The sequence below is a fragment of the Pipra filicauda genome, unplaced genomic scaffold (genome assembly GCF_003945595.2).
Source record: "Pipra filicauda isolate LSUMZ 115617 unplaced genomic scaffold, ASM394559v2 scaffold473_size681673_pilon, whole genome shotgun sequence".
In the NCBI taxonomy this organism is placed as follows: domain Eukaryota; kingdom Metazoa; phylum Chordata; class Aves; order Passeriformes; family Pipridae; genus Pipra; species Pipra filicauda.
This window is the reverse complement of record NW_024104613.1, coordinates 76,326-102,829: the sequence shown is the minus strand read 5'-3', so window position 1 is coordinate 102,829 and position 26,504 is coordinate 76,326. Positions and strand designations below refer to the sequence as shown.

The 26,504-nt window shown below is 35.4% G+C and overlaps 1 protein-coding gene across 2 annotated transcripts in view; it reads right to left on the bottom strand.

Moving 5' to 3' along the window:
- Positions 1–26,504, bottom strand: part of KLHL1 (kelch like family member 1) — a 202,758-nt gene that overhangs the window by 105,517 nt on the left and 70,737 nt on the right. For both annotated transcript variants that reach the window (XM_027739034.2, XM_027739035.2), the window contains exons 3-4: positions 25,889–26,025; positions 9,887–10,083 (exon numbers count right to left, since the gene is read on the bottom strand). In XM_027739034.2, the coding sequence (XP_027594835.2) occupies positions 9,887–10,083; positions 25,889–26,025 (334 nt within the window). The remainder of the gene's footprint in view (positions 1–9,886; positions 10,084–25,888; positions 26,026–26,504) is intronic.

Below are 26,504 nucleotides of genomic sequence, written 5' to 3'. Positions count from 1 at the left end.
AGAGCAATGACTAGGGACAAGAATCTTGGTGATGGAGTTTCTAGAGAGTAAGATTTCTACTGGCCATATACTCTTCTGTTTACTTTCTCAGTCATAGCCTAAGATTCACTTTTCTACCATGTCTCATTCCTGTATCTTCCCTTCCTCTGTTTTTCCTAACAGAGTTCCCCATGATAGCATGAGTTCAATCATCCTGTCCAATGTTATCTCATTTTCCCCTCCCGCCAGCTATATATTCCAGTTAGGCTATATTCTTTGTTACTGGAGAAGCCCACAGAAATCACTAGGGACCTTTCTACCCTAAAGTACCTCTTCTCAATCCCAAAGTATTGGGAATAGCAGACAGAAAACACACTCACAGGTTATGTCATGCTTTCTTGGTACCCCTGAATTTGAACTTCAATACCTACTACATTTTCAGAGGATTCAGCCCTCAACTTCTAATTTTCTACATACACAATCTAAGTACTCTTGAGGGGTTTTGTATTTATCCACACTTGGATGATCTTTCATGAAAACAAAGAAAGAAAGTTTATCCCCAGTCCTGGGACATGCAAAAAATTCAGGTATTTGATGTTACACTAGTATGCAGACTCACAGGTTTGAATTTCATCATCATGGCTAGGCTTCGTGAATGAAGATTTGGGGAGGGCTCTACCCATATTTATTACAAGCACGCTGGTGGTTAAAAAGGTCAATATGAGATAGGCACGTCTGGTTGCAAAAGGCACAGCAGAAAGACTCCTTAGGTGGTATATTCTGCAGAACACGATTCTTTCTGCGTTGTCTTTTCTCCTCGAGAGTGATCCTGTGTGCTTTCTCAAAAGCATCAGCAGCGTTACAGATGGTGTGTCTCCAGACCTCCCGATTGGAGGCCAGAGTAGACCAGTTATGGTGATCAATATGGCCAAGGCTGAGATGTTGTTTCAGGGAGTCCTTGTATCTTTTCTTTGGGGCTCCTCTCATGCAACAGCCAGTGACAAGTTCACCATAGAGCAGGATCTTAGGGAGGTGGTGATCTTTCATCCTTGAGACATGCCCTGCCCATCGCAGCTGTGTTCTCAGCAACGTGGCCTCAATACCTGCGACTGCTGCTTGTTCTAGAACAGACGTATTAGTCACATAATCTGACCAGTGGATGTTTAGTGTATGGAGGCAGCGTTGATGGAAGCGTTCTAGGAGTCGCAGGTGGTGGCAGTAGATGACCCATGATTCAGATCCATATAAGAGAGTAGACATGCAAAAAATTCAGGTATTTGATGTTACACTAGTATGCAGACTCAAAGGTTTGAATTCACAGCTACAAAATTCAGCTGCCTTGATTCTCATCTTCATTGTTTTCCATGAAGGCCAAGAAAATCCTCCAAAACTCACTGTCTTTGGAGGTTTTTTCAATATGATGTTTGAAGTTCTGTATGTACTGAGAGATTCATGCTGATTTTAGGTATTCACCAATGTTTGTAAGGTTAAGAGTTTGCTCGTCCTGAGCAACCTATTAAAGGCAGTAATTCATTGTCGCCTACAGTTCAGTGAGATGAAGCAGAATTTACGAATTGATATATTCTTCACTTGAGAGATTGAGATGTACATCTGCTGACCTCAAAGACAAACAATAACCATATGATGAAGAACAGATGTATCAGAGCACCCTTAATACACAATCCTACTTCTGATAGCACTCTGAAGCATAGAAAATATTAATTTGATGGGATATTAACATTGCTGGTGAATATTTAGGTTTCTGGAACTAGAAAAAACTTGAAAAACAAATTAAAACCACAGGAACTGTTGAGTCTTGTGAATCATGTAAAAAGATTGTTCATCTGAGAGTGCTACTTTTCAGACCAGCACTCTCTAGGATTAATACAACATTCTGCCATATGAACCTTTTTAACGTGGCATTTAGGTAATCAAATTTAAATTCCTGTTGATTAAGAAGCCATCAAATTGTGATTAATTCACTATAGACTATTTGCTTAACTATTTTCCTGTAGATTTCACAGCATTTTACTATCAGCAGTTGTCTTTTCTACTTTCTATTAATTATCTTGCTGTCCATATGCTAGTTCTTGAAATGCTCTTACATTCCTCTTCTCCTACTGTGTCTTGATGGAGTGGTGCTGTAATGTGCTATGTCACAGCTGTACTAAGGAGAACTTAAAAAAAAGCACCAAGTGCTGATTATTACTTTCAAACAAGAATCTTAAAAATACTGAGTGAGAAAAGTGATCTGTGAAGAAAAATTTCTTCTTAAAGAAGAAAAGAAGAAGAAAAAAAGAAAAAGACATAGGTAATAAGGGTCATAATAATACTCATAATAGTTAAATGTCATGATTTAAAAAAAAAAACAAACACAGAAATATTTTAAGGAAGTCATCCTATGGAGAGAAATATCCTAGTCTAAGTTTAGTTTTGTATGTAAAGATCAAATGTTGTGGTTTGTTTGAAAGTTACAAGCATTTTAGGACTTTTGTTTGTGTTTGCAGTGTTGAAGATGTTCACTTTCGGGTATCACTAGTATGGCTTTTAAAAGGTAAAACAGAAAGTTTTAAACCTCAAAAAATATACTTCCCCATCAGGCATAATTTATACAGTCAGTTCCAAAATGTTTTTCTTTTCAGTCTCTGTATCTCTGGTAACATCATTTATTTCAATTATTCTGGTTTCTTTGGAGTATTTTCAACTTAATATTACTTGTCAAGGGATGCCAGAGAGGAAAAGGATCACACAAAAAACCCCTCCAAAACCAACCAACCAACCAAAACCAAAACCCCCCAAAAAAACAAACCAAAAATCCCCCCAAACAAAAAAAAAAACAAACCCACAAGCAGTTGGAGTGTCAAAATAACAACTTTAAAAATCAGAATTTAAATGGTTAAATAGGGATCTGTTTTCTTTAATTATCATTCTATGTAGATCTAGGAGTCATTTTAAGTAGAGATATAATTAAACTTTTTGCTTCAAGCTACTGCCACAAGCATAAGAAAATTGCTGAATGTTTTAAAATTTCAATGTGTTACTGTTAACTTGTTGCTAACATGCTACCAATAGCTTATTGCTAATAAAAGCCAATTAAATGCTAGCTCTGGTAAATCCATCTGTTTTACAGTGCTTGAAATGTAAAACTAAAAAAATAAAAAATATCTGAACTTTTGTTTCATGTCATCCGTGGATACATAATTCATTCCTAAGACCACTGAAAATGTACAGGAAATATATATCAAAGCCTCATAGAATAATTTTAGTTCAAAGTGACCTCATCTAGTCATACTCCCTGTACATGTTTCAACTAGGTCAGGGTACTCAGCAACATATTCAGTCAAGAACAGATCCCAAAAATTCAACTGGTTGTTGTTTTCCTAGCATTTAACTACTCCAATTGTTTTTTAAAAAATCTTAAAATCCAGTTGGGATTTTCTGTAGTCTAATTTGTGTCTGTTGCCTATCAATCTCCACCTCCAACAACAGTGTGGCACCTTCTTGTCTGTATCCCCCAGTCATGTAGATGCAGAGAAGAGTAACATCTCCTCCCAGGTTCATCGGTCCAGCTTCCCCAGACTTCACTCAGGTGCTATGTGTTCCAGCATCCAATTAGCATGCTGACCTCCACTGGACTAACTCCAATATATCCATGTCTCTGTTGTACTAAGGAACACCAAAGGAGACACAGCACTTTGTATTTGGTCTCATGGGTGCCAAACAGGGAAGGATCACCTTCTTCAATCTTTTCATTCTCACTAATACACCCCAGGATGCTGATGGCCTTCTCGTTGCCATGGTACATTGCTGGCTTACATTCAACTTGGTGTCCTTTTCTGCACAGCTCCTTCTTCAACAGTTGCTCCCCAGCCTGTACCAATGCATCGGGTTACTTGTCCCCAGATGGCAGGACTTTGCATTTCCCTTTGGTGAACTTCACAATGTTTCTTAGTTATGGGACCAGTCCTGTTTAATACCTTTATTAATGATCTGGACAAGGAAATCAAGTGCAACCTCAGTCAGTTTGCAGGCAACAAAAAGTTGGGCAGGAGTGTAGAAGGGAAAGAAAGCTCTGGAGAGAGGTTTAGACTGGTGAAAAGGAAGTTCAGGGGAGACATTATTCCTCTCTGCAACTACCTGAAAGGACCTTGTGTTGAGGTGGGGTTTGGCGGCTTCTCCCAGGCAACTAGCAATAGGACAAGAGGAGGGAAAGAGCCTCAAGGTTCAGGTTGGATATTAGGAAAAATTTCTTCACTGGTTAAGCATTGGAACAGGCTCCTCAATGAACTGGTGGAGTCACTGTCCCTGGAAGTGTTCAAAAATAAGTACCTTGTCACTTTGTGATATGGTTTAGTTGGTATGGTGGTATTCAGTCAAAGCCTGGATTTGACTGGAAGTCATTTCCGTGGAGGTCATTTCCAACTTTAATGATTCTATGATTTTATGCTTTCAGCCCATTGCTCCAGCATGCTTTCTAAACAGCAGCCTTGCCTTCAAACATATTGATCGTCTCTCCCTGCCAGTTAGTTTCATGACATCTGCAAATTTGCTGAGAACTCCATCCTATTATCTAGATAATTATTAAAGTTGCTAGACAGTATTGGACCCAGAAACAATTTGTGAGGAACATCACTATTTACTGGCTGGACTTTTTACTACAGATCACAAGTCTCTGAGTCTGTCTATCCAGTCAGCCTTCCATGCATCTCATTATATATTTATCCATATGTTACCAATGTGATGATAAGGAGGTCAAAATGGTCAAAAGAAAGTACAATATGAAGTTAATAAAGCTGTTATCTGATCAGTGTCTATTGAGTAGCATCTGGTGTGGAAAGCCAACTGATGACCCTGTACATAAAAAGTTAAGCATCATATGCTAAATGTCCTAGTTCTGGCCAGGACAGGGTTAATTTTTGCAGTAGCCAGAAGAGGGTATGTGGCTAGGACCCTGAGGGTATTCTATAACACCTCAAGTCATTTTCTGGGGACTTTGGAAGAATTCCCTTCTGTATTGGGTAGCATGGTGGTGGGAGGGATCAGGTATTGTTGAAGTTTTTCCCGTGGTGAGCATGTGAATCGTTTACCTCTGTTCATTGTCTTATTTCATTGCCATTTGGAGCAAATTGTTCTTAATCCATGATCTTTACCTTTTCTGTTTCCTCTCCAGTCCACCACAGAGGGAGGGGGAGGACAAAGGGGGAGTGAGCGAGCGGCACACGGTGGGAACACTAAAAAATTGGCGAATACCAGTCTTACCATGACACTGAAGAACTGTTAAATTACAGTACTAGGGAGTTTTCTTGCCTCATTTGCTATCTGACCTTAGTTAAAGTCATATTAATACTGAAATAAACACTAATGTCTGAATGTGCAACCACAGCTCAATGACTGTTATCACCATCTATCAGTATCTCAATAATATTTTCCTTAATTTGAATATGGAGTAACATTACAATATTTCAAAATACTCAGGATGAGCTATTGTTAATGCAACTGGATAGTAAAGGTTTTATATATCCCTCCTTACCCACTCACCCCACCAAGCTTTAACCATGAAATTTTGTAACTTAGATAATAAACATAACTAATAACATGATCACTGAAGCTCTTCACCATAAAAGATCATTACAAAATTTGCATAAGGCATACACTTCACATAAATGAAACAGTTGCTCCATCTGCAGTATAATCAGGATTCTCAGCAAGTTAAAGAGTCCATATAGAGTCAGTACATGTCACTGAGATTACTTAAGTGCTTATAATTAGGTTTGAATAATGTTTTGCTGTGCTAGGACTAATGACCCTTGCAGTGTGAAGCACAGAACTGCATCTGTGAGAAGCTAAACACCTTCTACCATTTGCAAACATTCTGCATCTCCCAGACTTGGAACTGTAATATATGTTAGGGTCCTTTATATTGCTAACATTATGATTGGGTTACAGACACATCAATCACTTTACACATTTATGTTCTTCAGATCATTCAGAAATTTTTACTTATGGCCATTCTCTTGCTCAGTGCATCAAAGTAATTCGAAGATTTTACAAGTTTATGTTTAGTAATTCGTCTTGAAATATGATGAAATAAAAATGTAGAACAAGCTCTATCATTTCAACTCTCAAACTGCTGTTTCAAGATGCAAAATGATCACTGAGGTTTAAGTGAAGTTTCCTTAGAGGTGAAGCACTGACAGATTTAATAGTTCTATCTATGAAGTATCTCAAGTTTCTGCTGGAAGCAATCAGGCTTCAATCAAATGGCATAATAATGAGATGAAGAAATGGGTACCATATCTTGGAATGTAACACTCTCAATTTCTATGCACTACCTATATATGAAACCCCTTTTAACTGGAAGAATAAAGATCTGTCACTAAAAATGCTTACCATAAAAAAATCATTTGCTTTAACTAATTGATATGTTCTATTTTGCTGCCTTTTTTTTAAAAAAAAAAGACATCACACATGCAATTCACTCTATTATCATGTAACTGGCAGTAAATTAGAAAATTAAACTTATCAGACATATGGAGATGTAGATTGAAAGTTTTCAGAAACTGACAAGCAAGTAACAACCCAGATTGTAATTAAGAAGTACAGAAATCTTGAATCAAGAGACATGGATATTTGTTGCCATTTAAATTAGCAGATTCATTAAAAATAAAGAAAAAAAAAAGAAATTTAAAAATCACACAATAAAACACTGGTAGCATGATTTCATACCTCAGAAATAAAACAAACCACATTAAATCTGATGTGCCTAAAAAAGAAACCAATGAAAATTTACATTTTTGGTCTTACTATTAACTTCTTCCTCCTAATGTTTTCATTTGAAACATTGCTATCTAAGTTCCATTTCTAAAAAGCACAGAGAATGCAAACATAGGAATCTCCAACTTTAATTGTTCACTAACTTTTTATGAAGTCTACCTTCCTCTTTTCTTCCACCAACCTCATAATTTGCTATATGGCAAGTGTATTTTCTAAAGATTTTTCAAATGTTATCTAATTTTCCTTCACTGCTATTCTTATATTCCTCTCTTAGATTTTGAATTTCAAAATAATAATTTGATACTTGATACTGAATATAAATATCCCAGTAAATACCAGGGATATTATAACTCTACTCATGGGAAGGGACATATAACTGTACAGTGAACGATTTTTACTTCCATTAGATACTTTCTTCATGCTGAGCAATGACTACATTTTGAAAAAAAATTGTCACATTTGAATTAGTTCTCAACATACCTCTGACAACTATGAAAACAAAAATTTGTATTCATTGCTTCCACAGATTTCATGGTTGAAGGAAATCGAAGCTATTCAATACAACAGAAAACAAGTGTTGGAAAGGATATATCTCCTGAAGTCAACAGGATTCTTAATTTCAGTTATCTGCTCCTTAGAAGCTATTTCTTCTTCAATATAAAGAAATTTCCAAGCTCAAATGTCTTGCCCTTGTAACAAGTTATGCGAATGCACAAAGCAAGTTGACTATATATATATATGTATATAATTTCTTTTTTCTGTTTAATGAACAACAGTGTAATTTAGAACTTATATCAAGTTGGACACTAGGCAAGAAAATTTCTTTTGAAAATGAAAATTAAAACATTTATGGAGATTCAATGAAGCAAATCATTTCCATGAAAATATATTGATTTTCATTAAAATGCTATTGTGAAGACAACTGTGAATGACTTTCTACTTAAAAGGAACCGGTGGAGAAAAGCTGTAAGACATTTGCCAGGTACAATGCAATAACAGAGCTATAGTTTTATTGCTTCTTTTTTTAATGAATCAATGAATTTATTTTCAGCTATGTAATTAAACAAAGCAAAATTATGCAAAGATGAGATTTGAGTAATATATTAAAATTATTACACATTTGATTGCATAAGCTACACCTATAAATCTATTTTTGCAAGATTATTTGAAAACCTTTGTCTTGCTCTCCATTTCCCACCAGTGTAGAACTTTTATTTCTTTGAGTATTTTTATCTCAAAAAACATTATGGTACAGCACTTTTATTTCTGGTCAGGCCTATTTGTATAGAAATAAATTAAGGTTAGTTGAATAAAGAGTATTATTTTTGTTTTTGACAGTTCTTGGCTACAATGTTGAAGAGACATACAGTGGGGTCAAAACTTAATGTATACATATTAGTAGATGTAAAGAGCAAGACGGAAAGCAGAGAATTTCAGTCATTACCCTCATTTTTCTTTACTTTGGGGACCCTTATATCTACTCCATTTAGCTTTGTTATTTGTACTCTATTAAAAAAAGTTATGAAGATTAGCATTCTAGAACTGACAATTCAGTCAGTCAGTTATAAATCCCTATTAAATGAACTGATATATTATTAAAATATTTTGGCAATACAGTGCTAAATATCCTGAAAGTAACTCAATCTTTCTAATGATTTGGAAAACTGCATTTATAATCATAGTATTATTTCACTGTTCAAAATCTGTTAGAGTTCTCTCAAATGCTGTCAGAGCTCCCCCTTCATCCAAGTTTTCTCCCACTAAGTGCTTTTAACATCAGAGATGTTAATTTCCTAGCAATTCCACAATTAATATGATACATACTTTAAGTAAATATTTAAGACAGTAAGCCAAGGAAAATTCAATTCACTTGTTTCATGTTTCACATTTTCAAAGACAAAAATTATTTTCTCTTTTGAAAACTGAAACCCTGAAACTTTGAAAGTTGCATTCATGAATATGTTACTCTGCTTGCATATCAGAAACTTCTTAAGCTATTTATTTTTTACAGCTTTCAAAGAATGGTAAATTTTTACAAGCAAACAATTCACAGTATGCCAGTTAAGGAAGTACTATTACTTCCTATTCACATCAGGTTTTTGTCATGACACCTTGGAAGAGGATTCACAGAACAAGAATTTGAGATACATCACTTGCAACTCTTAAAGAAAGCATCCTTAAAAGCTTTAAAGAAAGGGCCTTAAAGTTCTTTTGAAAGAACAAGAACTTTTTAAAAAAGAAATGTGATTTTTCCATCCTGTTTTTAAAGAGGGTTTCCCCTCAAATCCTTTGCATAAGACTGGAGGAGTTTGTTAACAAACTCCCTCTTTCCCTACTTAATGTTTGCTCTAATCACAGTCCACACTAATCTCCTGGAGCCTGAAGGAAAAAATAATGGTTTCTGTCACAGAGATGATGCATCTGCTCTTTGCCTGTGCTCATCACTTTCCTATCCTTTCTTCACATCCAAAGATTCTGCTGTTCCTCTATCACCCTCCCCAAGGTATCCTCCCTGCACTGTTGAAGTTTTTCCTGGCTATGCAGGAAACCACTTTTCTCATATGTAGATTCCCCTGATTAAGAGTGCAGTACTCAAGACAGGCAGTAAGGCACTCTTTCCCCACTCCCATCTGGTCTTCTGCACCCTCTAACACAAAACAGTAAGTCAAATAGATGTGAGCTGACTCACACCTAAATGAAGTAACACGATGCCTATGAAAATGTCATGCACTATGAAGCTTATCTGTTAGAGTTATGTTTTCATTGAATCAGAAAAAAAATATTGTAATTTCACTGCTGATTAGATGTATTTGTTTTTCATGCAAGGAGAACGTATGACCATTGTGCATGCTTGCAAATGCCATTGCAGTTAAATCACAGCTTGCTTATTAATTACGACTGACTTCATTTTGGATCTGCCATCTTTTGTTGATGATTTTCCCATTACACATAATTCAGATTTTAGATCTGAGCATTAAAAAGAATAATAGATTATATACCTAATACCACTTATGAATAAAGTTCCATGGAAGTACAGAATAATTTCAAGCCCAAACCAAAAAAGGTATTTTTACTTATAGAGGATATATAGGATTCACCAGATTATAATTTAGATATTCCAAAAGTGTCTTACCATGGTGTAGTTGTGAGCCACCTTCATAAGCTCTGTGCATCCTTGTGCATCAGCAAATGCTCGTATTCCCAAACAGTTGGATGGGTGCAAAAGCTTCATTAGAAAATGGCAGCAAACTTCTACTACTTGAGGAAGCTGGAGGAGGCAGGCAGCTGCTAGAAGATTTTCAATGGTATCTTCTTTCAGTTCCAGGCAGCCTAAAAAAAAGGGTTGGTAACACATGCAAACTTATTTACTTGGTATTTACAAAACATGCAGTACCAAAAGATATTTTTAAAAATAATCATAGTTCTATACAAATAAATTTACAGAAAAAGTTAAGAAAAGTCTCCCTGACTGAACATCTCAGGGACCTGAACATTACAGTATTAAAAACATTTCTTTTTAAACTTCTATTAATTCAATTATATAATAGGCATACAAAGAGAGACTGTACAGTGTGGAATGGAAGAGAAGACTTAGGAATATCAACCAGGTTGTGAATGGTTTTTTTGTTGTGTTTCTTTTTTTTTCACTGAAGTTGGTGATAAAACTTGTATTATGTTCAGTGGCACAGAGCAAACTTCAAAATAATTTACTTCCCTGAAAAGAATAACTTCCTAGTATAGTATGAATAAACCCACAAATCACAGAATCTGCTGATTTTGAAGGGACCCACAAGGATCATCGAGTCCAACCCTTAGCCCTGCACAGGATCATCCCCAGGACTCAAACCATGTGCCCAAGAGTATCATTCAAATGCTTCTTGAACTCTGTCAGGCTTGGTGCTGTGACCACATATCTTCAAATAAGGTTTACAATCTTCCAACTTGGTGTTGCTCATTTGTAATGTGACTTTGGGGTTAATTTTATCTGAGAAACATATGGCAGGCTTCTCATAGCATATCGTTCTTCTAAAATAATTTATATTAGTGAAAAGTACATATATGCATGCCTAATACTTATCTTCCATTAAATCATCCTTATATTGTACTTAATTCTGTAATTTCACAAGTCAGTATCTTTACCTTGCAGATTGATGCACTTTTTAACAAATAAAAGGTAAAATAAAATAAAATAAACTTTTAAAAATTATTTTTTTATTGAGAAATATGTAATTCTTGTTATAATGCTCCCTCCCAACCAAAATTTTTTATTTTTTTTTCATTAGTATCTTATAAATCTCTTGCATTAACAACTTAAGAAATCATAAATTAAAGATTACAAGGATGACTTGTGGAACTGGAAAAAAAGTACAGGAAAATAAAAAACTGCAATTATAAATTGTAAACAACACTTCTGATTTTATTTTGCTGTACTTGGAAAATCATCTCAAACTATAAGAGGATTAAGTGTATATAGATCTTTCTCTTCAAAGTGATATAGTTCAACACTCAGATAAACTCCTTTTTTTCTCCACACAAACTTTGTATCCGTTGTCACATAAAAAAAACCCCCACCTACAAATCTTAACAGTTCTATCTCATGGCACTAAGGAGCTCTAAAGCCGTCAACTTCACAACAGTATGCCATTGAAAAGCTGCTTTATATTGCAATACCAAACCCAAAATACAGTAACATTAACACTACACATCTGATCTTTTCTACTTTCACTTTATCTGGAGCTTTTAATACATGATGGAAATTGAAGTTATATTTTACTGGATATAGTTATAATACATCCTTTTGCAATCCTTCAATCAATTTAGCAATGACACTCCCACATTTGCTACATGCTTGCAGGTAATGACTAGCTCAACATACAATCTATTATCTTGAAGATGGTTTCATTGTGTCAAGTGGAATATATCAGAAGATAGTTGTTTTCATGTTAAAAATTATCACCCCGGTACCAGAAGGCAGAAAATTAAAAATTTGCAAAACACCTGTGAAAAGTAGATGGACTGAGAAATGGCAAAAAAAAAATTGAAAAAAAAGGACTCCTCGATCTCCTTTACTTATGTGTTATTTATTTTTCAACAATGAGCTCAGTAAAGTCTCTGGTCCTATAAAAACGATCCAGATATCATTTGCAAAGTGATGTAAGTATTGAAAGAATGATCATCATTTTGAGGAAAGGTAACAGTATAGCTACCATAGTTCGGCTTTTTATCACTGAATGTAGTTACCCTTGGGAGAAGAGCCCAAAGGAATCAGTTGAAGCCACATCAATCTATTTGTTTTCAAATTGAAGATACTTTTTGTTAACTTTAAGGTAGACTAGTCCTGGTAGGCTACTAGCTGGGAAATAGTAGAATTAAACTAAGTTTAAATCAATAAAAATCATTATCTGTTCTATAAATTACATATTTCCTTATGCAACCAACATGGTTATTTTGAAGAAGATCCTTCACATTTTTATGAAAGAGTGTGAACACATTTCTGCCTTACACATTAATAGAGGATGTAAATATACAATGGCTTCTGGGGTATCTAGGTATATAAATATATTATAGCTTGACTTATTTTTAAATAAATTCAGAAATACTAATTTACTGCTTACTATTTACTATGATAAGAGCAAGAAAAGTACACTCAATATGAGTTAAAGGGTTTATTGTTCTTCATTCTTTAGGCTTCAATCATAGATAAGTTTTTAATCCATCTAAATATTTTCCAAGTCTTTTATCTTCTTTTTTAAGCATCAAGACACCTTCATAAATTTGTTCACAAGGGCCGTATTCACTTTTTCAGAAGAATGCTATGACATTTTTATGCAAATTGCTCTGGGATATCAAGTGTTTAGCATGGTCAGAGTTTGAAAAAGGAAAGCTGTTAGGAACCTCTGAATATACAATCATCAGACAATTTCATACTGGCAATTAGAAGATCCAAGTATCTATTTAAAAATGATTAATAGGATATTCAAGGGAGCATTAATACTATTGCTTCTTCAGTTCACCTCCCCCTCATATTTTTATGCAATAAGTAGTTTACACAAGTGTGTCAGTCTGGGAAAAACAAGTTAACCAGAGCTTTAAATCTTCTTTTGTATTAAAATAATTAAGATGAAAAAAATCTGAGGAAAAAACAATCAAAAGAACTTTTATGTATTCTAATTGTTATTCTAAATTATAGCTTTATTTGTGACAAATTTTACGTGCATTACTTACGCAGAAATTAAAATGCCTGTCTTTAGCATGCATTCTCATAATGAATGCATAAATTTTATTACCTCATTACCAAATGTGAAGCAGAGATAATATAAAAAAATTCCCTGATATTCTTATTCTTTTGCTAAAACTTTTCCCAAGTTCAGGGACAGTTTTGGTATTTTTTTAAAAATTTTTATTTTGATTTTATTCTATCTTCTACACAATTGACTACACTTTAGAACTCTTTTATTTCTAAGGAATCACTGCATATCTGACCACCCTTGGATGATGTTAATAAGGTCAGTATTTCACAGCTTTTGACCAGTAGGTGGGACCTGTGGTGGGACCACTCAGTAGGTATTGCTCATTTGCTCTGTGCATAAGCAACAAATTTTCATCCAGATTTTTAACACATCATATCATTTTACCTCATGTGCACAGTAATTTTTTTTCTCTCTTGTAATTATACACATTCATTCATAGCAAGACTATTCAGCATTCTTAAGACACCTGTGAGTAAGGGTGTAACAGTGAAGTCATTGGAAGTGTCAAGGAATTAGAAACAAAGGCTAGAACTAATTCTTTGTAATCAGATATTTAAAAATTTACCTTTCTATTTCATGTGTCTTGATCAATTGTGTTGCAGTTCTGAAGTGCTGCTGAATGGAAATATTTCCATAGGCTAACCAGTTGTAGGAATGCAGCTTCTCTATTAGGTGTCATTTTTTAAAAAATAAAGGCAGTAAATGGTATCAAGATAATATTTATTCAATTTTGCATAGTAGATAAATTGCTTACAATTATGACTACAAGAAATAACTTTTTTGAAGAAGCGTCAAATGCCAGTGAACACTTGAAAAAGTTTATAAAAAAAGGTAATATACTTCATATTGCTAAAATAGGCCTTTCTGCCATTGCTTATCATTAATCTTTCCAAGTCTTAGGTTCTTGTCAGGTAGCCACCTGAGCTAATCACTCCTTTTACAGTCCACGGAGAGAAATATGAGATGTTTCACCTGTCCTGTTTTAGTCATGTACTTCAGAATGAGACGAATCACTCTCTGATGGCTATTTCTTGTTTTCAGCTACAAAAAGAGCACCTTCATTTGACTTACTGAGACGCTGCTGATATTTATATTTGTTGACATGAACTCAGTGCATCTGCTCCCAAACACAATAGCTGAATCATCAAAATCATCAAGTTTCAGATGATGAAATGCTCTTTGGTTCGATCAGTTCTCTCTGTTACTGTCAACTCCTGGTAATGACATAGTGTGTAAAATCACCTCCATGTCTATTCATGAATATCAGTCAGTGAAGAATGCTACAAAAAGTATTTTCCCTTAGCAGAACATCTTTTAGTCGCCAGGTGATTTCTAAAGACAATGTTAAGGTTTTGATTTTGACCTACGCCTTGAAAGATAAGTTCTACATTGTATCATTTTCCATACTTTTCATAAAGGTGAAGTTGTTTTCAGAAAAGAAAACAGGACACAATATATTCACTTTGCAGAGGTTTCTCCTGATCAAACTTTTTTTATTTTCTATTAATTACTTGCTGCAGACCACATTCATCAGTTGCAAGTGAGGAAGATAGGCTGATTGTGTTTATTTAGAATCATAGAATGGTATGGGTTGAAAGTGACCTTGCAGATCATCTAGTTCCAGCCCCCTTGCCATGGGCAAGGACACCTTTCACTAGACCAAGTTGTTCAGAGCCCCATCCAGCCTGGACTTGAACACTGCCAGGGATGGGGCAACCTGTTCCAGTGCCTCACCAACCTCATAGTAAAGAATTTCTTCCTATTATCTGATCTAAACCTGCTTTGCTTCAGTTTGAATTGTTTGTCCTGTCACTACATGCTCAGAAAAGCATTCACTTGATTCAGATATATAATTTCGACTATGATTAAATGGTCAATTATATTGCCAGCTATGTTATTATTTGGTAGTCTCCTCACTACCCAAGCATGACTTCAAAATTATGAAATTTGTAATATAAAATGAATTTTAAATTTATATTTTAGCATTATTATGTATAAAATAATTTCATCAGTTATTCCAGAGCCATAAATATATGCAGGTTGACAAAAATTAAAAAGCCTCCATCACAGTAATATGGGAATTATTATAAATTGAATAGAATCACTCTTTTAAAATACCATATAATTATTTACACCTTAATCATGTTATATCTTTAAGCAAGTGGACTAAAGAGGCTTAATCACATGATCACTCGTCAGTACTGCCAAAGTCCACTGTATTTAAATGGCATGGAAATTTACAACATTGCAGAGCGATAAGGAAATGGTATTAACAAATAAAAATCCACCCTGAGCAAGAAACTTCTTGCAAATGTCTGGCTAAAGATTAGAAAAGTAAATTACCCCAAAAAAATCCATGACGTGTTACCTTTTCATCTCCTGGTCTGTGAAAAAAACCCCACCAAAACCCACCAAACCACAACACCTCTGTTTTATAACTAAAATGTCATGTTTTCAAAGAAAATTTATCCGCTGACTTATATACGTCAGCTTTTTAGAGAGAGACATGAAGATGTTATTTTCTCCTTACGAAGGAACTGCCATTCACGTGCCTTATCTCACTTTCTGTAGTTTAACTTAGTGACCTGTAAGATATACATGAGTAAAAACAATAAATCATTTAGCTGTGAGTCTAATACTCATAAAACCTTTTTGACAACTGTGAAAAAAAGTATGTTAGCACTCTGAGACTGAAGATATGTTTTTCCATTGGTTATAGAAAACTCGTTAAAATATGAATAACATTGCTGGGATTATGTGCTAAATATTACTAGTTTGTACTTGCGTAGATGGTCATTATATTAGTAATATAATAATTCAACTATTACACAGTTGTATTTGGAAATTTTAAGCTTAATTTTATATGTAAATAGAGGAATACAAATTCACATGTTAAATCAAAGGAAAAAAACTATATAAGAGTTACCTCAAAAAATACACAAATCTAAACAGCATTTACTAACTAAATTTCAAACAGCACAAATCTTGTACTCATACACAAAACAGGCTGAGAGATGAGAAGTATTCCCAAAAGCTCATTTCATACATAAGGCCTTAGCTTCCCTTAAGTGTTTTTAATCAATGGACTTCAATACTTCTGTTTGCTTCTAGAATATAGGTCCAGCTCATCATGCAGCACACATTGAAAACCATTCCAGGAATTAACTTTTGTAAACATAAGCAAACTCCATCTTGAGAAGTGGGACAAGTTTCATTCCAAAAGAATTGTACCAAATTCTGGGTATATCTTAAAGAGATATAGCCTTTCTATTACACTGAACACAATCAAGCCTTGACCTCTGGTAGGAAAAAAAAAATTTAAAAAAAGGAAAAATGTCTCAAGGACAAAGGAGCTCAGCTTTCAGGTTTGAAGGAGAAGTATTTTATTCTGCAGATCTGAAGCCAGTTCAGAAGCAGGAACACTCACCTCTGCCAGAATAAGCTTCTTAACTTCTTAGGTGATGATTTGGCAGCTTGTGCTATGGTAGCAAAGAACAGTTTGAATCCACACTTAGAGAACAAAATGTTACAGAAATGAAGGTACCAATTGCCAAGAAAAGATTTTTGCTTATGACTCCACCTTACAGCCTAATGTGTTGCTTTGGGCTGGATTGCACTTCTGGAAGAAGTTGAATACTACAGTCACGTCCTGTTTTGTGGGTACATTTCAGCACAGATGCTGTCAGATGGGCATGGAATAGAAAGGGAGTGAAGGTGTTTTACAACGCAGAGACAGGAGCAGAAAAACACCTGAAAGGTGAGGACCTCTTTAACAAACAACCATTGCAATTTTCAAGATTTCTTTTGCTTTCTTTTGGAACTGTGGACACACAGCTAGGCAGCTGAGCTCAACAGAGTGGATACAGGTACACATCTCCACTGCAGGACCTCCAGAGAGAAGCATGTTAAAGAGGCATACCATGCTACAGCAGCCTGTCTGATCACTTCAGTGATGCTATTTAGGCAACAGCCTAGCACATGCCAGATGACAACACAGAAGGATGGCACTCCACTCAAAGGAATGCTCAGGTCCTGTATTTAACTTGGTTAAATTGGTTTAATATTGGTTTAATCTCTCTTTAGAGATTGAGAACTTTGAACCTAGCAAGGGACAGCTTTAAAATGCACCCTGCAGCGCACTCAGTTATCTGTCCTCCCCCTCCATATTCACTGCTTCCCTGAATTTACTCTTACTGACTTCTCAGGAGTAGCAGATTGCACCACAGTACGAGGACACACAGTTACTAGCCATCTCCCCATAATATTCAAGATCATTCTGAATACTTAAAATTTATGGATATCCAGTTCAGAGCTCTTTTCCAAGCAATTCTCATATACATTGCCAAAAGAATGAGAGAACAGCTGGTTCCTAACACATAATTGCCAGTTCTATCCCTTAATGAAGTATCCTGGGTAAAAAGAGGAACAATAACAATTTGTTTTAGTGCATAACTTCAGAAATGAGCAAGGACTTGGTGTTTCAGTAACAGGAATGGAAAACAACTGCTCCAGGTGGAAACAAGATCCTCAGAGTAGGGACTGCTCAAAAAAAAAAAAAATTAAAAAAAAACCCAAGGAAGCAGTCAGTCAGTTTCTGCAGTTCTTTAAGATAAATGTGTCTATGAAGTTTTTTCCTACAGAACTGAATTACATGAAAGTCCACAGTTTGTTTTAGTATCAGAAAGATATTCAGTGAAGCAAGGTATTTAATTCCAAGCAGGTTGACATCCATAGAGGAAAGAAGATGACAATCTAGTCCTACAGTTACGTTGAGAAACTTTGAAAGATTCTGGCACTGTACACATAGACAGTATAGATGAGAGTTCAATTCAGGAATAATCCTTGGTGTTGCAATAAGGCTTTGCTGATGCATAAATAAGAATTTTATGAGGAAACTATTTGAAAATGTCAATCTTGTAAATTGCTCTAGCACTAGTAAGAAATGCAACTGGAACAAAGGTACATATGAACCTGGAAGGGTAGTCAATGCAGAACATCCATGACATATATCTGAATGATGGCTCTAAAGATCATGAGATTACTACCACTTCCTACTTCCCAAATTGGAGCAACCCTGATAAAAAAGCCTTCTTTGGATAGCTCTCTTTACAACTCCCTCTTTATTGACTCCTGAAAAGGAGTTTATAACAAGTATCTGCTTCTAGAAGAGAACTTTACAGCGGATCCTCCATATCCAGAAATTAAGTTTATTCAAGGTCTACCAGCATCTAATATGATTCATGACCATTTTTCTGTGCTCTCCATTACACAATGGCTAAAGTCTTCCAGATCAATCCAATTACCTTAATTTGTCCTTTTATCACCCATCCCAGAGTTCCTGGAACGAATGATCTCCCATCTGAAATGAATGGAAATTTAAGGGCTTATTCTCTGAAAGTGCAAAGTCAACCATCAAGTACATGGCAGAGGAAATGTAGTGGGACAGCAACAGGTAATAGTCTCCTGCAAAAAGCGCTCTTTAGACATGGTCCATGTCCACAGGCATCTCTAACATGATGGTACAGAACAATGTTGAACAAACTCAACATGTCATAGAGGTAGAGGCAGGGACCTTCACAGCATACACAGTATCAGGGGTCACTCCAATTCTCAACATGATCAGTATCTACTAGAGGGGAGAAGCCTGAAGCACTGCAAACAGGCTACCAGCACCTAAAAGCCAGGGATTGTTTGTTTTAGCATAAGCCTTATGTTATACCTATCAAGTTAAGCTTTTCCGGGACTTCTCTTTAGCATTGAGACTAATGGGAATGAAATGGCCTCAGTTATACACTAAATGCTGTCATCCTTCAAACCACAGTAGTCCCATTCAAACAGCACATTGCAGAACAATCCTGTGGCTGCGATAACCTCTGGACTCTATGACACTATTAATTGGCACAAGCCAAAAGTATGCTAAGAGTTGTTTTCACTGTTTATTCATACAGACAACTGAGTTCAGGAATTAAAAAAAAAAATCCCTAAACCAAACCCAAGAAACAAACCTCCCTGGGATGTTTAAATAATACAGTTTCTGTTCTGCAGGAACTTAAGGGTCTTTGTGCTTACAGGTATTTTCTTGCCACACCCCTGCTGTCTACCCTGTGTGTTATTAAAAACACTTGACAGTACTTTAATTAAAGAATCCCCCAAATAAAATCTAATCAAAAGCTATTCAGTAGGGCTTGAACCCTTTCCATGTATGATCTATTCTCTTTTTTTTTTCTTTTTTTCAGATATGTATCAATAAATCAAGGATTTTTAGTTCTCTATTAGTTAAATAGTTTTTGCTTTTTCAGTTTCAGTAATAGTATGAAAGCACCAGCCTACCTTTCTGATCACAGTTGGGAATGCATGCTAATTAGATATCCTGATACAGTATGAGGAGATCTATAGTAACCTCACAGCTCTGTTGTAACTTCAAAGGAAGGCTCCCAGAGTTACCAGTAGCAGCAAAACACTAGAATATCAATCTCTAGTTCCACTCCTATCTGAACTATTTGAGCAAAACTGCACATGATGAAAACCCAAGTTTTAAGACCAAGAAAGCAGCATTACTTAAGAAAATCAGGTAAAGAAACACTCTTCTGTATTACTGCTTATACTGAACTCTAAAAAGATCAAAGAATACCTATCCGTGTGTCCCATGACACTAAGCCAGTATACTCAATCCTAGAATTTTTGCTGTCAATCATCTTGTTGCTTGAGAAATGAAACGCTCTTTCCGCAGAGTCATTGTACGTAAGTGTCAGCTTCAGATTTCCTCAGCTGGCTCACAAGCAGCAGGCATGCAAAGGAGGAAGTTTTCTTTCCCATTAAGTCATAATTCTGTTATATCACAGACAAAACATACTTTGTCTATTTGAATAAACCAACAAAATGCAGTAAAGTGTAGGTAGATTAATGAAGTTGCATATCTTTTTACTAGTCAAATATATCCTTCACAAAAAAGCAGTGCGAAACCAGTTTCAATTTACTGTTGTGGACCTATGTAAACTACAAGAAGCACATAACTTTGATGGAGTGTTTTTCTAATAAATTTACATCATATATATAATTTGAATTATACAAGTGGTAATTACTCTATAATTTACCTTATGTCGTTAGACAACTTTGTGCTTATTTCAGACAAAACAATATGCAGTCACTATCTTATTTTTAAAAAAAAGTTGTCTATAAAAATAAAACCACCAAAAGAACCTCAAAGTTGATCTAACATAGTTTTCATTACATATTTTAACACATTTTAATCTTTAATCAAATTGTGTTTTATAGGTACATTTATCGCATTAACTTTATATAATTAGTCATGTTGAGTCTTCACAGAAACTTCAACACCTTTTATTATCTTTAAATCAGTGCTTTTGGCAGTCTAATTTTCTATCTTCCTATTACTACTCTTAGATGGGCAGCTGCCTTCACTCAGGAGCAGCTCTTATGAAAGCTATACAGGACTTGATGCTCTGCTGGTCACCATGTAACTCTATCTTGCCAATTATTTAGAAGTCTATTTGCTTACACATGACTGAACACAGTCCAGCTTCAGTGTGTCATGACTGTCATCTACGTATTTAAGAGATACAAGAAAGACAATTTACCATTGTATAAAGTCTCCCATAATGTAAGTACTGTGCCTTCTTTATTTAACAGAGTAGTATTTTCTTTAACCAGAAAAAAAGAAGGAAAAAGGTGCAAAAAATACTACCTATTTTAAAAAAAGTAAAAGAGTGGAAAAAGAAGTCAAGTAAGCAAAAAAAAAAAAAAGAAAAACAGACAAAAAAGCCCCCATTGTATCTTCTTTAACCATTCATCCAACTTTACTCCTATAAATAGCCTCAAAAAATGACTGGCTTTATTTAATATGATGATTTCTAAAAGATGGCAAGCTCTTCCTGAAGTTGATTAGAGTTTAAAATGTTTGTTTTCATTTGCAAAGTAAGTAATATCCTGACTTCACATAATTGGCAAAGAGACAATATACACCCTTTTTTGTGATAGGTTTTGTTTGGTTTTTTTTCTAAATTAAATTTGCCAAAGTTGCTACCTACCTACTTGGTCTCCCATTGACATATTATTTAGTTATTTCTTTACTTGTTAAGACTTTGTAAAGGCTCAATATCGATACAAGAGATTGCTCTTAATAATAAACACGCACCACATTATCATAAAAAATAGGACATCTTGAAAATAAATGTAGTCTTTACTTTGTAGGGTTTATTAGGTTTGTGTGGCGAGGTTTTAGGTAGTGGTGAGGGAGCTACAGGGGTGGTTTCTCTGAGAAGCTCCTGGAAGTCTCCCCCATGTCTGACAGAGTCAATGCAAACTTTGTGTTGGACTCACTGCTGGCCAAGGCCGAGCCCATCAGTGATGGTGGTAGCACCTCTGGGATAATATATATAAGAAGGAAAAAACAGTTATTGTGCAGAAGAAAATTGCAGCAAGAGAAAAGAGGAATGAGAATATGTGAAACAGCCCTGCATACACCAACAACATGTAGGAGGGGGAGGAGGTGCAGCAAGCATCAGAGCAGAGATTACAGTGGAGCCCAGGGTGAAGACCATAGTGAGGCAGGTTGTACCCTTGCAGCCCATGGAGGCAGATATCAAGGTGGGAGCAGATATCCACCTGCAGCCCATGGAGGACCCCACACTGGAGTAGGTGGATTCCTAAAGGAGGCTGTGACCCCATGGGAAGCCTGTGCTGAAGCAGGCTCCTGGCAGGACCTGTGGACCTGTGAAGACAGGGAGGCTGCACTGGAGCAGGTTTGTTGGCAGGACCTGTGAACCCACAGGGGGATCCATGCTGGATCAACCTGCTCCTGAAGGACTGCACCCCATGAGAGGAACCCACATCAGAGCAGCTTGTGAAGAACTGTAGCCCATGGGAAGGAATCACATTGCAGAAGTTCATGGAGGACTTTCTCTTGTGGGAAGAACCCTATGCTGAGCACAGGAGAAGAGTGTGAGGAGTCCTCTCCTTGAGGACTGGCAGTGTGTGATGAACTGATCGCAGCCCCCATTCCCTGTCCCCAGTGTGCCACTGAAGGGGAGGAGGTAGAGAAAATGGGGAGTGAAGTTGAGCCTGGGAAGATGGGAGGGGTGGGGTAAGGTATTTTAAGATTTTTTTCTTATTTTCCCACTTTGATTTGATTTGCAATAAATTAATTTTTCCAAGTCAGGACTGTTTTGACTGTGATGGTAATTGGCGAATGATCTTCCCCTGTCCTTATCTCAACCCACGAGTCTTTCCTCATATTTTCTCTCCCCAGTTGAAGAGGGGAGTGATAGTACAGCTTTGGTAGAACCCTGCTGTCCAGCAAAGGTAAACTCACCACAATGGGGAATTAACTCATGATGGACATAGCAGATGTTAACAATTCTCATTTCAGAACAATATACCTATCTTTCCTCAGGTCTCTGATGTACAAAACCTCCCTTTTGCTGAACTCTAATTCTGATATTTTGCAACAGTATTTGATTATATTGCTGAAAGGTCTGATATCGGTTCAGGATGTTTCTATCTATAATGATACTTTTCATAGATATGCATATTTTATCCTTCTTGAACTCCTAATTAAAAATTCTAAAAAAAATATAAACCTGACTGAATTACAGTTCATTAAATGTGGAAATGGTTCCCTTTTTTAAAATCACATCTTAACACATTTGAATTGTAATACTCTTAACTTCTACATTTTTGCAAGCAACCAAAATGGGTTCAGCTGTATTTTTTCTGAAATGTTCAGTTGTCCTCAGGGAAAAACTTCTCTATAACAGTAGCAACTATATGTGAAATCCTTTTTTTTTTGTTGTTTTTTAATCTTCTTGAGCTAAGGAGGAAGTGGCAGGAAAAAGAAAATAGAAGAGTGAATAACTTCTCATTTGTCAAAATAGTTTGCTATGCCTGAGGTAAAAGAATAAAGTACTAAACTGGTCACCGACATGAGTAGCTAAAAACTTTTTCACAAACTGTGCAGTCAGTAAATGGAATTTGGCAGCCAGATTCTCCAAATATTCTGTCTATGCCTAGACAAATCTATGCTCCAGGTTACAGAGGTTAAAAGAGAATTTCTGTTGGCTGCTACTGGGTATCAGAACAGTGGTTATTTTCTTAGCTTTTCAATGTTACCCTTGTACACATCCATGCAGCACAAGGAAAGTGAACTGACTCAAAGGAAAAGAGGACATGAACTAGACTGGTGGTAAATAAGAAATCAGAGGGTAAGAAAAGAGATAAGAAACGGTGAAGCTAGATAAATCATGAGAAACAATGGAAATGAAAGGGAAGGGAAAAAATATGATTTTGATCTGGCAAGGTCAAGGGAAAATAGAATGATTAACTGAGAAGCAAAAACTGTATTTAGTTTCAATAAACTGAATAAGTTTGGGACCATTTTCTAGGAATTACCTGATCATGTGAGTTATCACTGAATTCTCCATAGCACTTTTCAAGGCTCTGATGAGCATTAATGATAAGCCTGTGTATCCAAGCTGTAGCCAACATTTGTTAAGAGAGATTGCTAGATGGATTTGACTAAAACTGCCAGGATCAATATAGATAATTGTGTTCCAGTGCCTTCAAATGTTCCCTAGCACTGTTTAATTTACTAGCGTAATTGTAGCTGGGAAATTTAGGTGCCTGCTAAGACATCTGATGCAGAGAAAAGGAATAGGGAAAGAAATAAACCAACATGAATTTCAAGAGATAAGGACACAAGCTAAGAATAAATAAGGATAAATCAGAATAAGTCAGGACAAAGAACCCAATGGAATAGAAATGCAAGACCGAGTAATCAAAACCAGAATGGTCCATGGCATCCAATAAATGTACTCTTTTAACATGTAAAATAGCTTCACATTTCCTCAGTCTCATCACGCTTCCATTGTCAGCAAGTATTTGTGAAATGTGCAAGTGTAAACTTATGAATATATTTTTTGAGTCTTATTTGGTCTCTAAAAGAGGTTAGGAAAAAAAAGGATAATAGTGTATTACCATTACAAGTGACAGAAATTAGACACCTTGGTTATCACCATAAGTTTCTAATTCTTCAAAGTGATATTACAATAGCACGTAAGGTTGCCATTTCTCACATAGTTTGGACTTTGTGTGACTGTATAAATGAAAGAATATTGCAGACACAAATTCACATGAGGCAAATTAGAAAACGGGAAGTATGCTAGCTGAGGAGTTCTCTTTTCATCCATTTGTGAAGGTTGATCCTTATTTACCTAACACCAAAAAGAAAATTCCAAGTACAATAGAGTACATCACAAGGCATAGATAAATCAAGGAGTGTAAAGTGGTTGAAAATCTTTATCTTTTGTAGAAAGCAGGAGTTCACTTTTTCTACTTTTTCATTGCCTCATCCAGTCTCCAAAGTTCTCAGAGATAACCATAAAGTCCTGATAGCTTCAGTCATATTGAAAATGGTTAAATTTTTTATTCTTTCTCTCTTCTTTCTCTCCTTCTTTTCTTAATCTAAACTTACATGCTGTCTTTTGTTGTCAATAACAACTGTGCTGTATGTTTCCATTAGATCTTTCAGTGAAAACTGAGGTGCAAGAATCATGCAGTACTCGAGTATTTCCACAGTTCCCAAGGGAACAACACTGTCCCTCATCTTCCTCTTGCCTCCTCTTTCTTTTACCTTCATCTTACAGAATGATTTAACGTTACCAGTATGGTCTTTTTCTATTCTGTGCCAAAGTATTCTTGATTTTGCCCCAGTATTCTTCTGCCATAGATTTTAGCCTTGTACCAAGGAATCAGATTGTATCCTTCTTATGCTTCCTAAGAACTACTTACATGTTCTTCATTTCATGGATCCCTAGCTTGAAACCCTCTGGATGATGTACATTCCTGAATGGCAAAACTATAACTGAAGGGAATAGGCACTAACCTTTGAACACGTAGAGTACTACATAAAATATTGTCGGACATTCCTAGAACATGTATTTGTCAAACGTTATTCTCAAAAAGAGCATTTTTAACTTAAATTGTATTTATTTGCAGTTTCTGTTTCCCATTAGGATGGTAAAGCTATTATGTCATGGAAAACACAGCACACATCCTGATTAAATATATCAAAGCAAACAGCAACTTGTGATTAAATTATTATATGTGTATTTATAGAAAACTAAAACTTCAGGGATTGGGGTATCCATTTAAAATTGAAGCTAAATCAAATATACAATAGAATCATCATGATAAAATACTGTTAATTTAAACAATATAAGGATGTCTTTTAGGAAACAAACAGAAAACAACATCTATTTTATATTTATATGATTCAAGTCAAGGAAAGACAAATCTTCTTACTGGCATTTCCTCTTTTCTAATTACTTTATTTTGTAACATTAGTGTTCTTATTAATGCACTTCAGTTACATTGTGCATAACAAGTTGCCCAAATCTATAATGCAGTAAAATGTAAAAGCTATTCAGAAGAAAGCTTTGAGTTATTAACTCTGAGTTGTCTGTTATTCATAAGTTTACATTATACAACAGAGTACTACCCTATAACAGGAAATGAAAGTGACAATATCCAGCTCCTAATAAAACCTTTTAAAACATTTTATTATTTTAAATTTTAAAAGATTTATGCAATTGTTTAAATTGAAATTTTATTAAGACCGCAATATAGGGCTATTCTTAAAAAAATACAGTAGTTCCTTCAGTGATCTTATGTAATCTGAGTTATGTGCATATGAGGCAAGTATTAAGTATTTGAAAACCAAGAAAAAGATATAATTTTCTTGACTGTCCTATTGCATTTGCCAAGTCTGATATATTTAACAACTTGGAGATAAGAGATAATCTGAATTCAGCCCTAGAAATGATAAATAAGCATTTTGGATGATTAGGATAATGTATGCAGTACAATACCTGTATATGCAAACTGAACAAGATCCCACAGTGCATTGGGGTCTATTCCTTCCATTTTGATCTCTTCTTGCTTGGCTTCACAAACATCACTTGTAAACATGGCAGCAAAATAGTCAGAGACAGAACTGAGGACAAGTCTGCAAAAAAGTTAGAAACTGGTATAATTTGCATTGATATATGTATTAGAAATTTCATATATATGTAAACTTTTTAAAAACCATATTTTCAGAATAGTTATAAATTACCAGGAGCAATATTATTAATGCATATAGGCAGCGAAATACAGCATGACATTTCATTCTAATTTGGTTTTGCCTCCTGTGATATAAACCAAGTGGCACTTTAGCATATGACTATAAAACCGACATAGAAATTAGTGCTCAGTCTTTCTGATAATCTTCCAATCATGCAGATATCCCAAATGTTAACAAGATAACCTCTCAGTATCAAAACCAATATATTTCATACTCCAGAGGTACTCTTCATTGTTCTTAAAGGCTTATTTCTATAAACTTCAAAACCAGCATGTGACTTCAGACAATCTATCAATCTTCAATAAAACTACCGGTAGCTTAACAGGTTATTCACTAAAAAGAAAATAGAATCATTGTGTAAT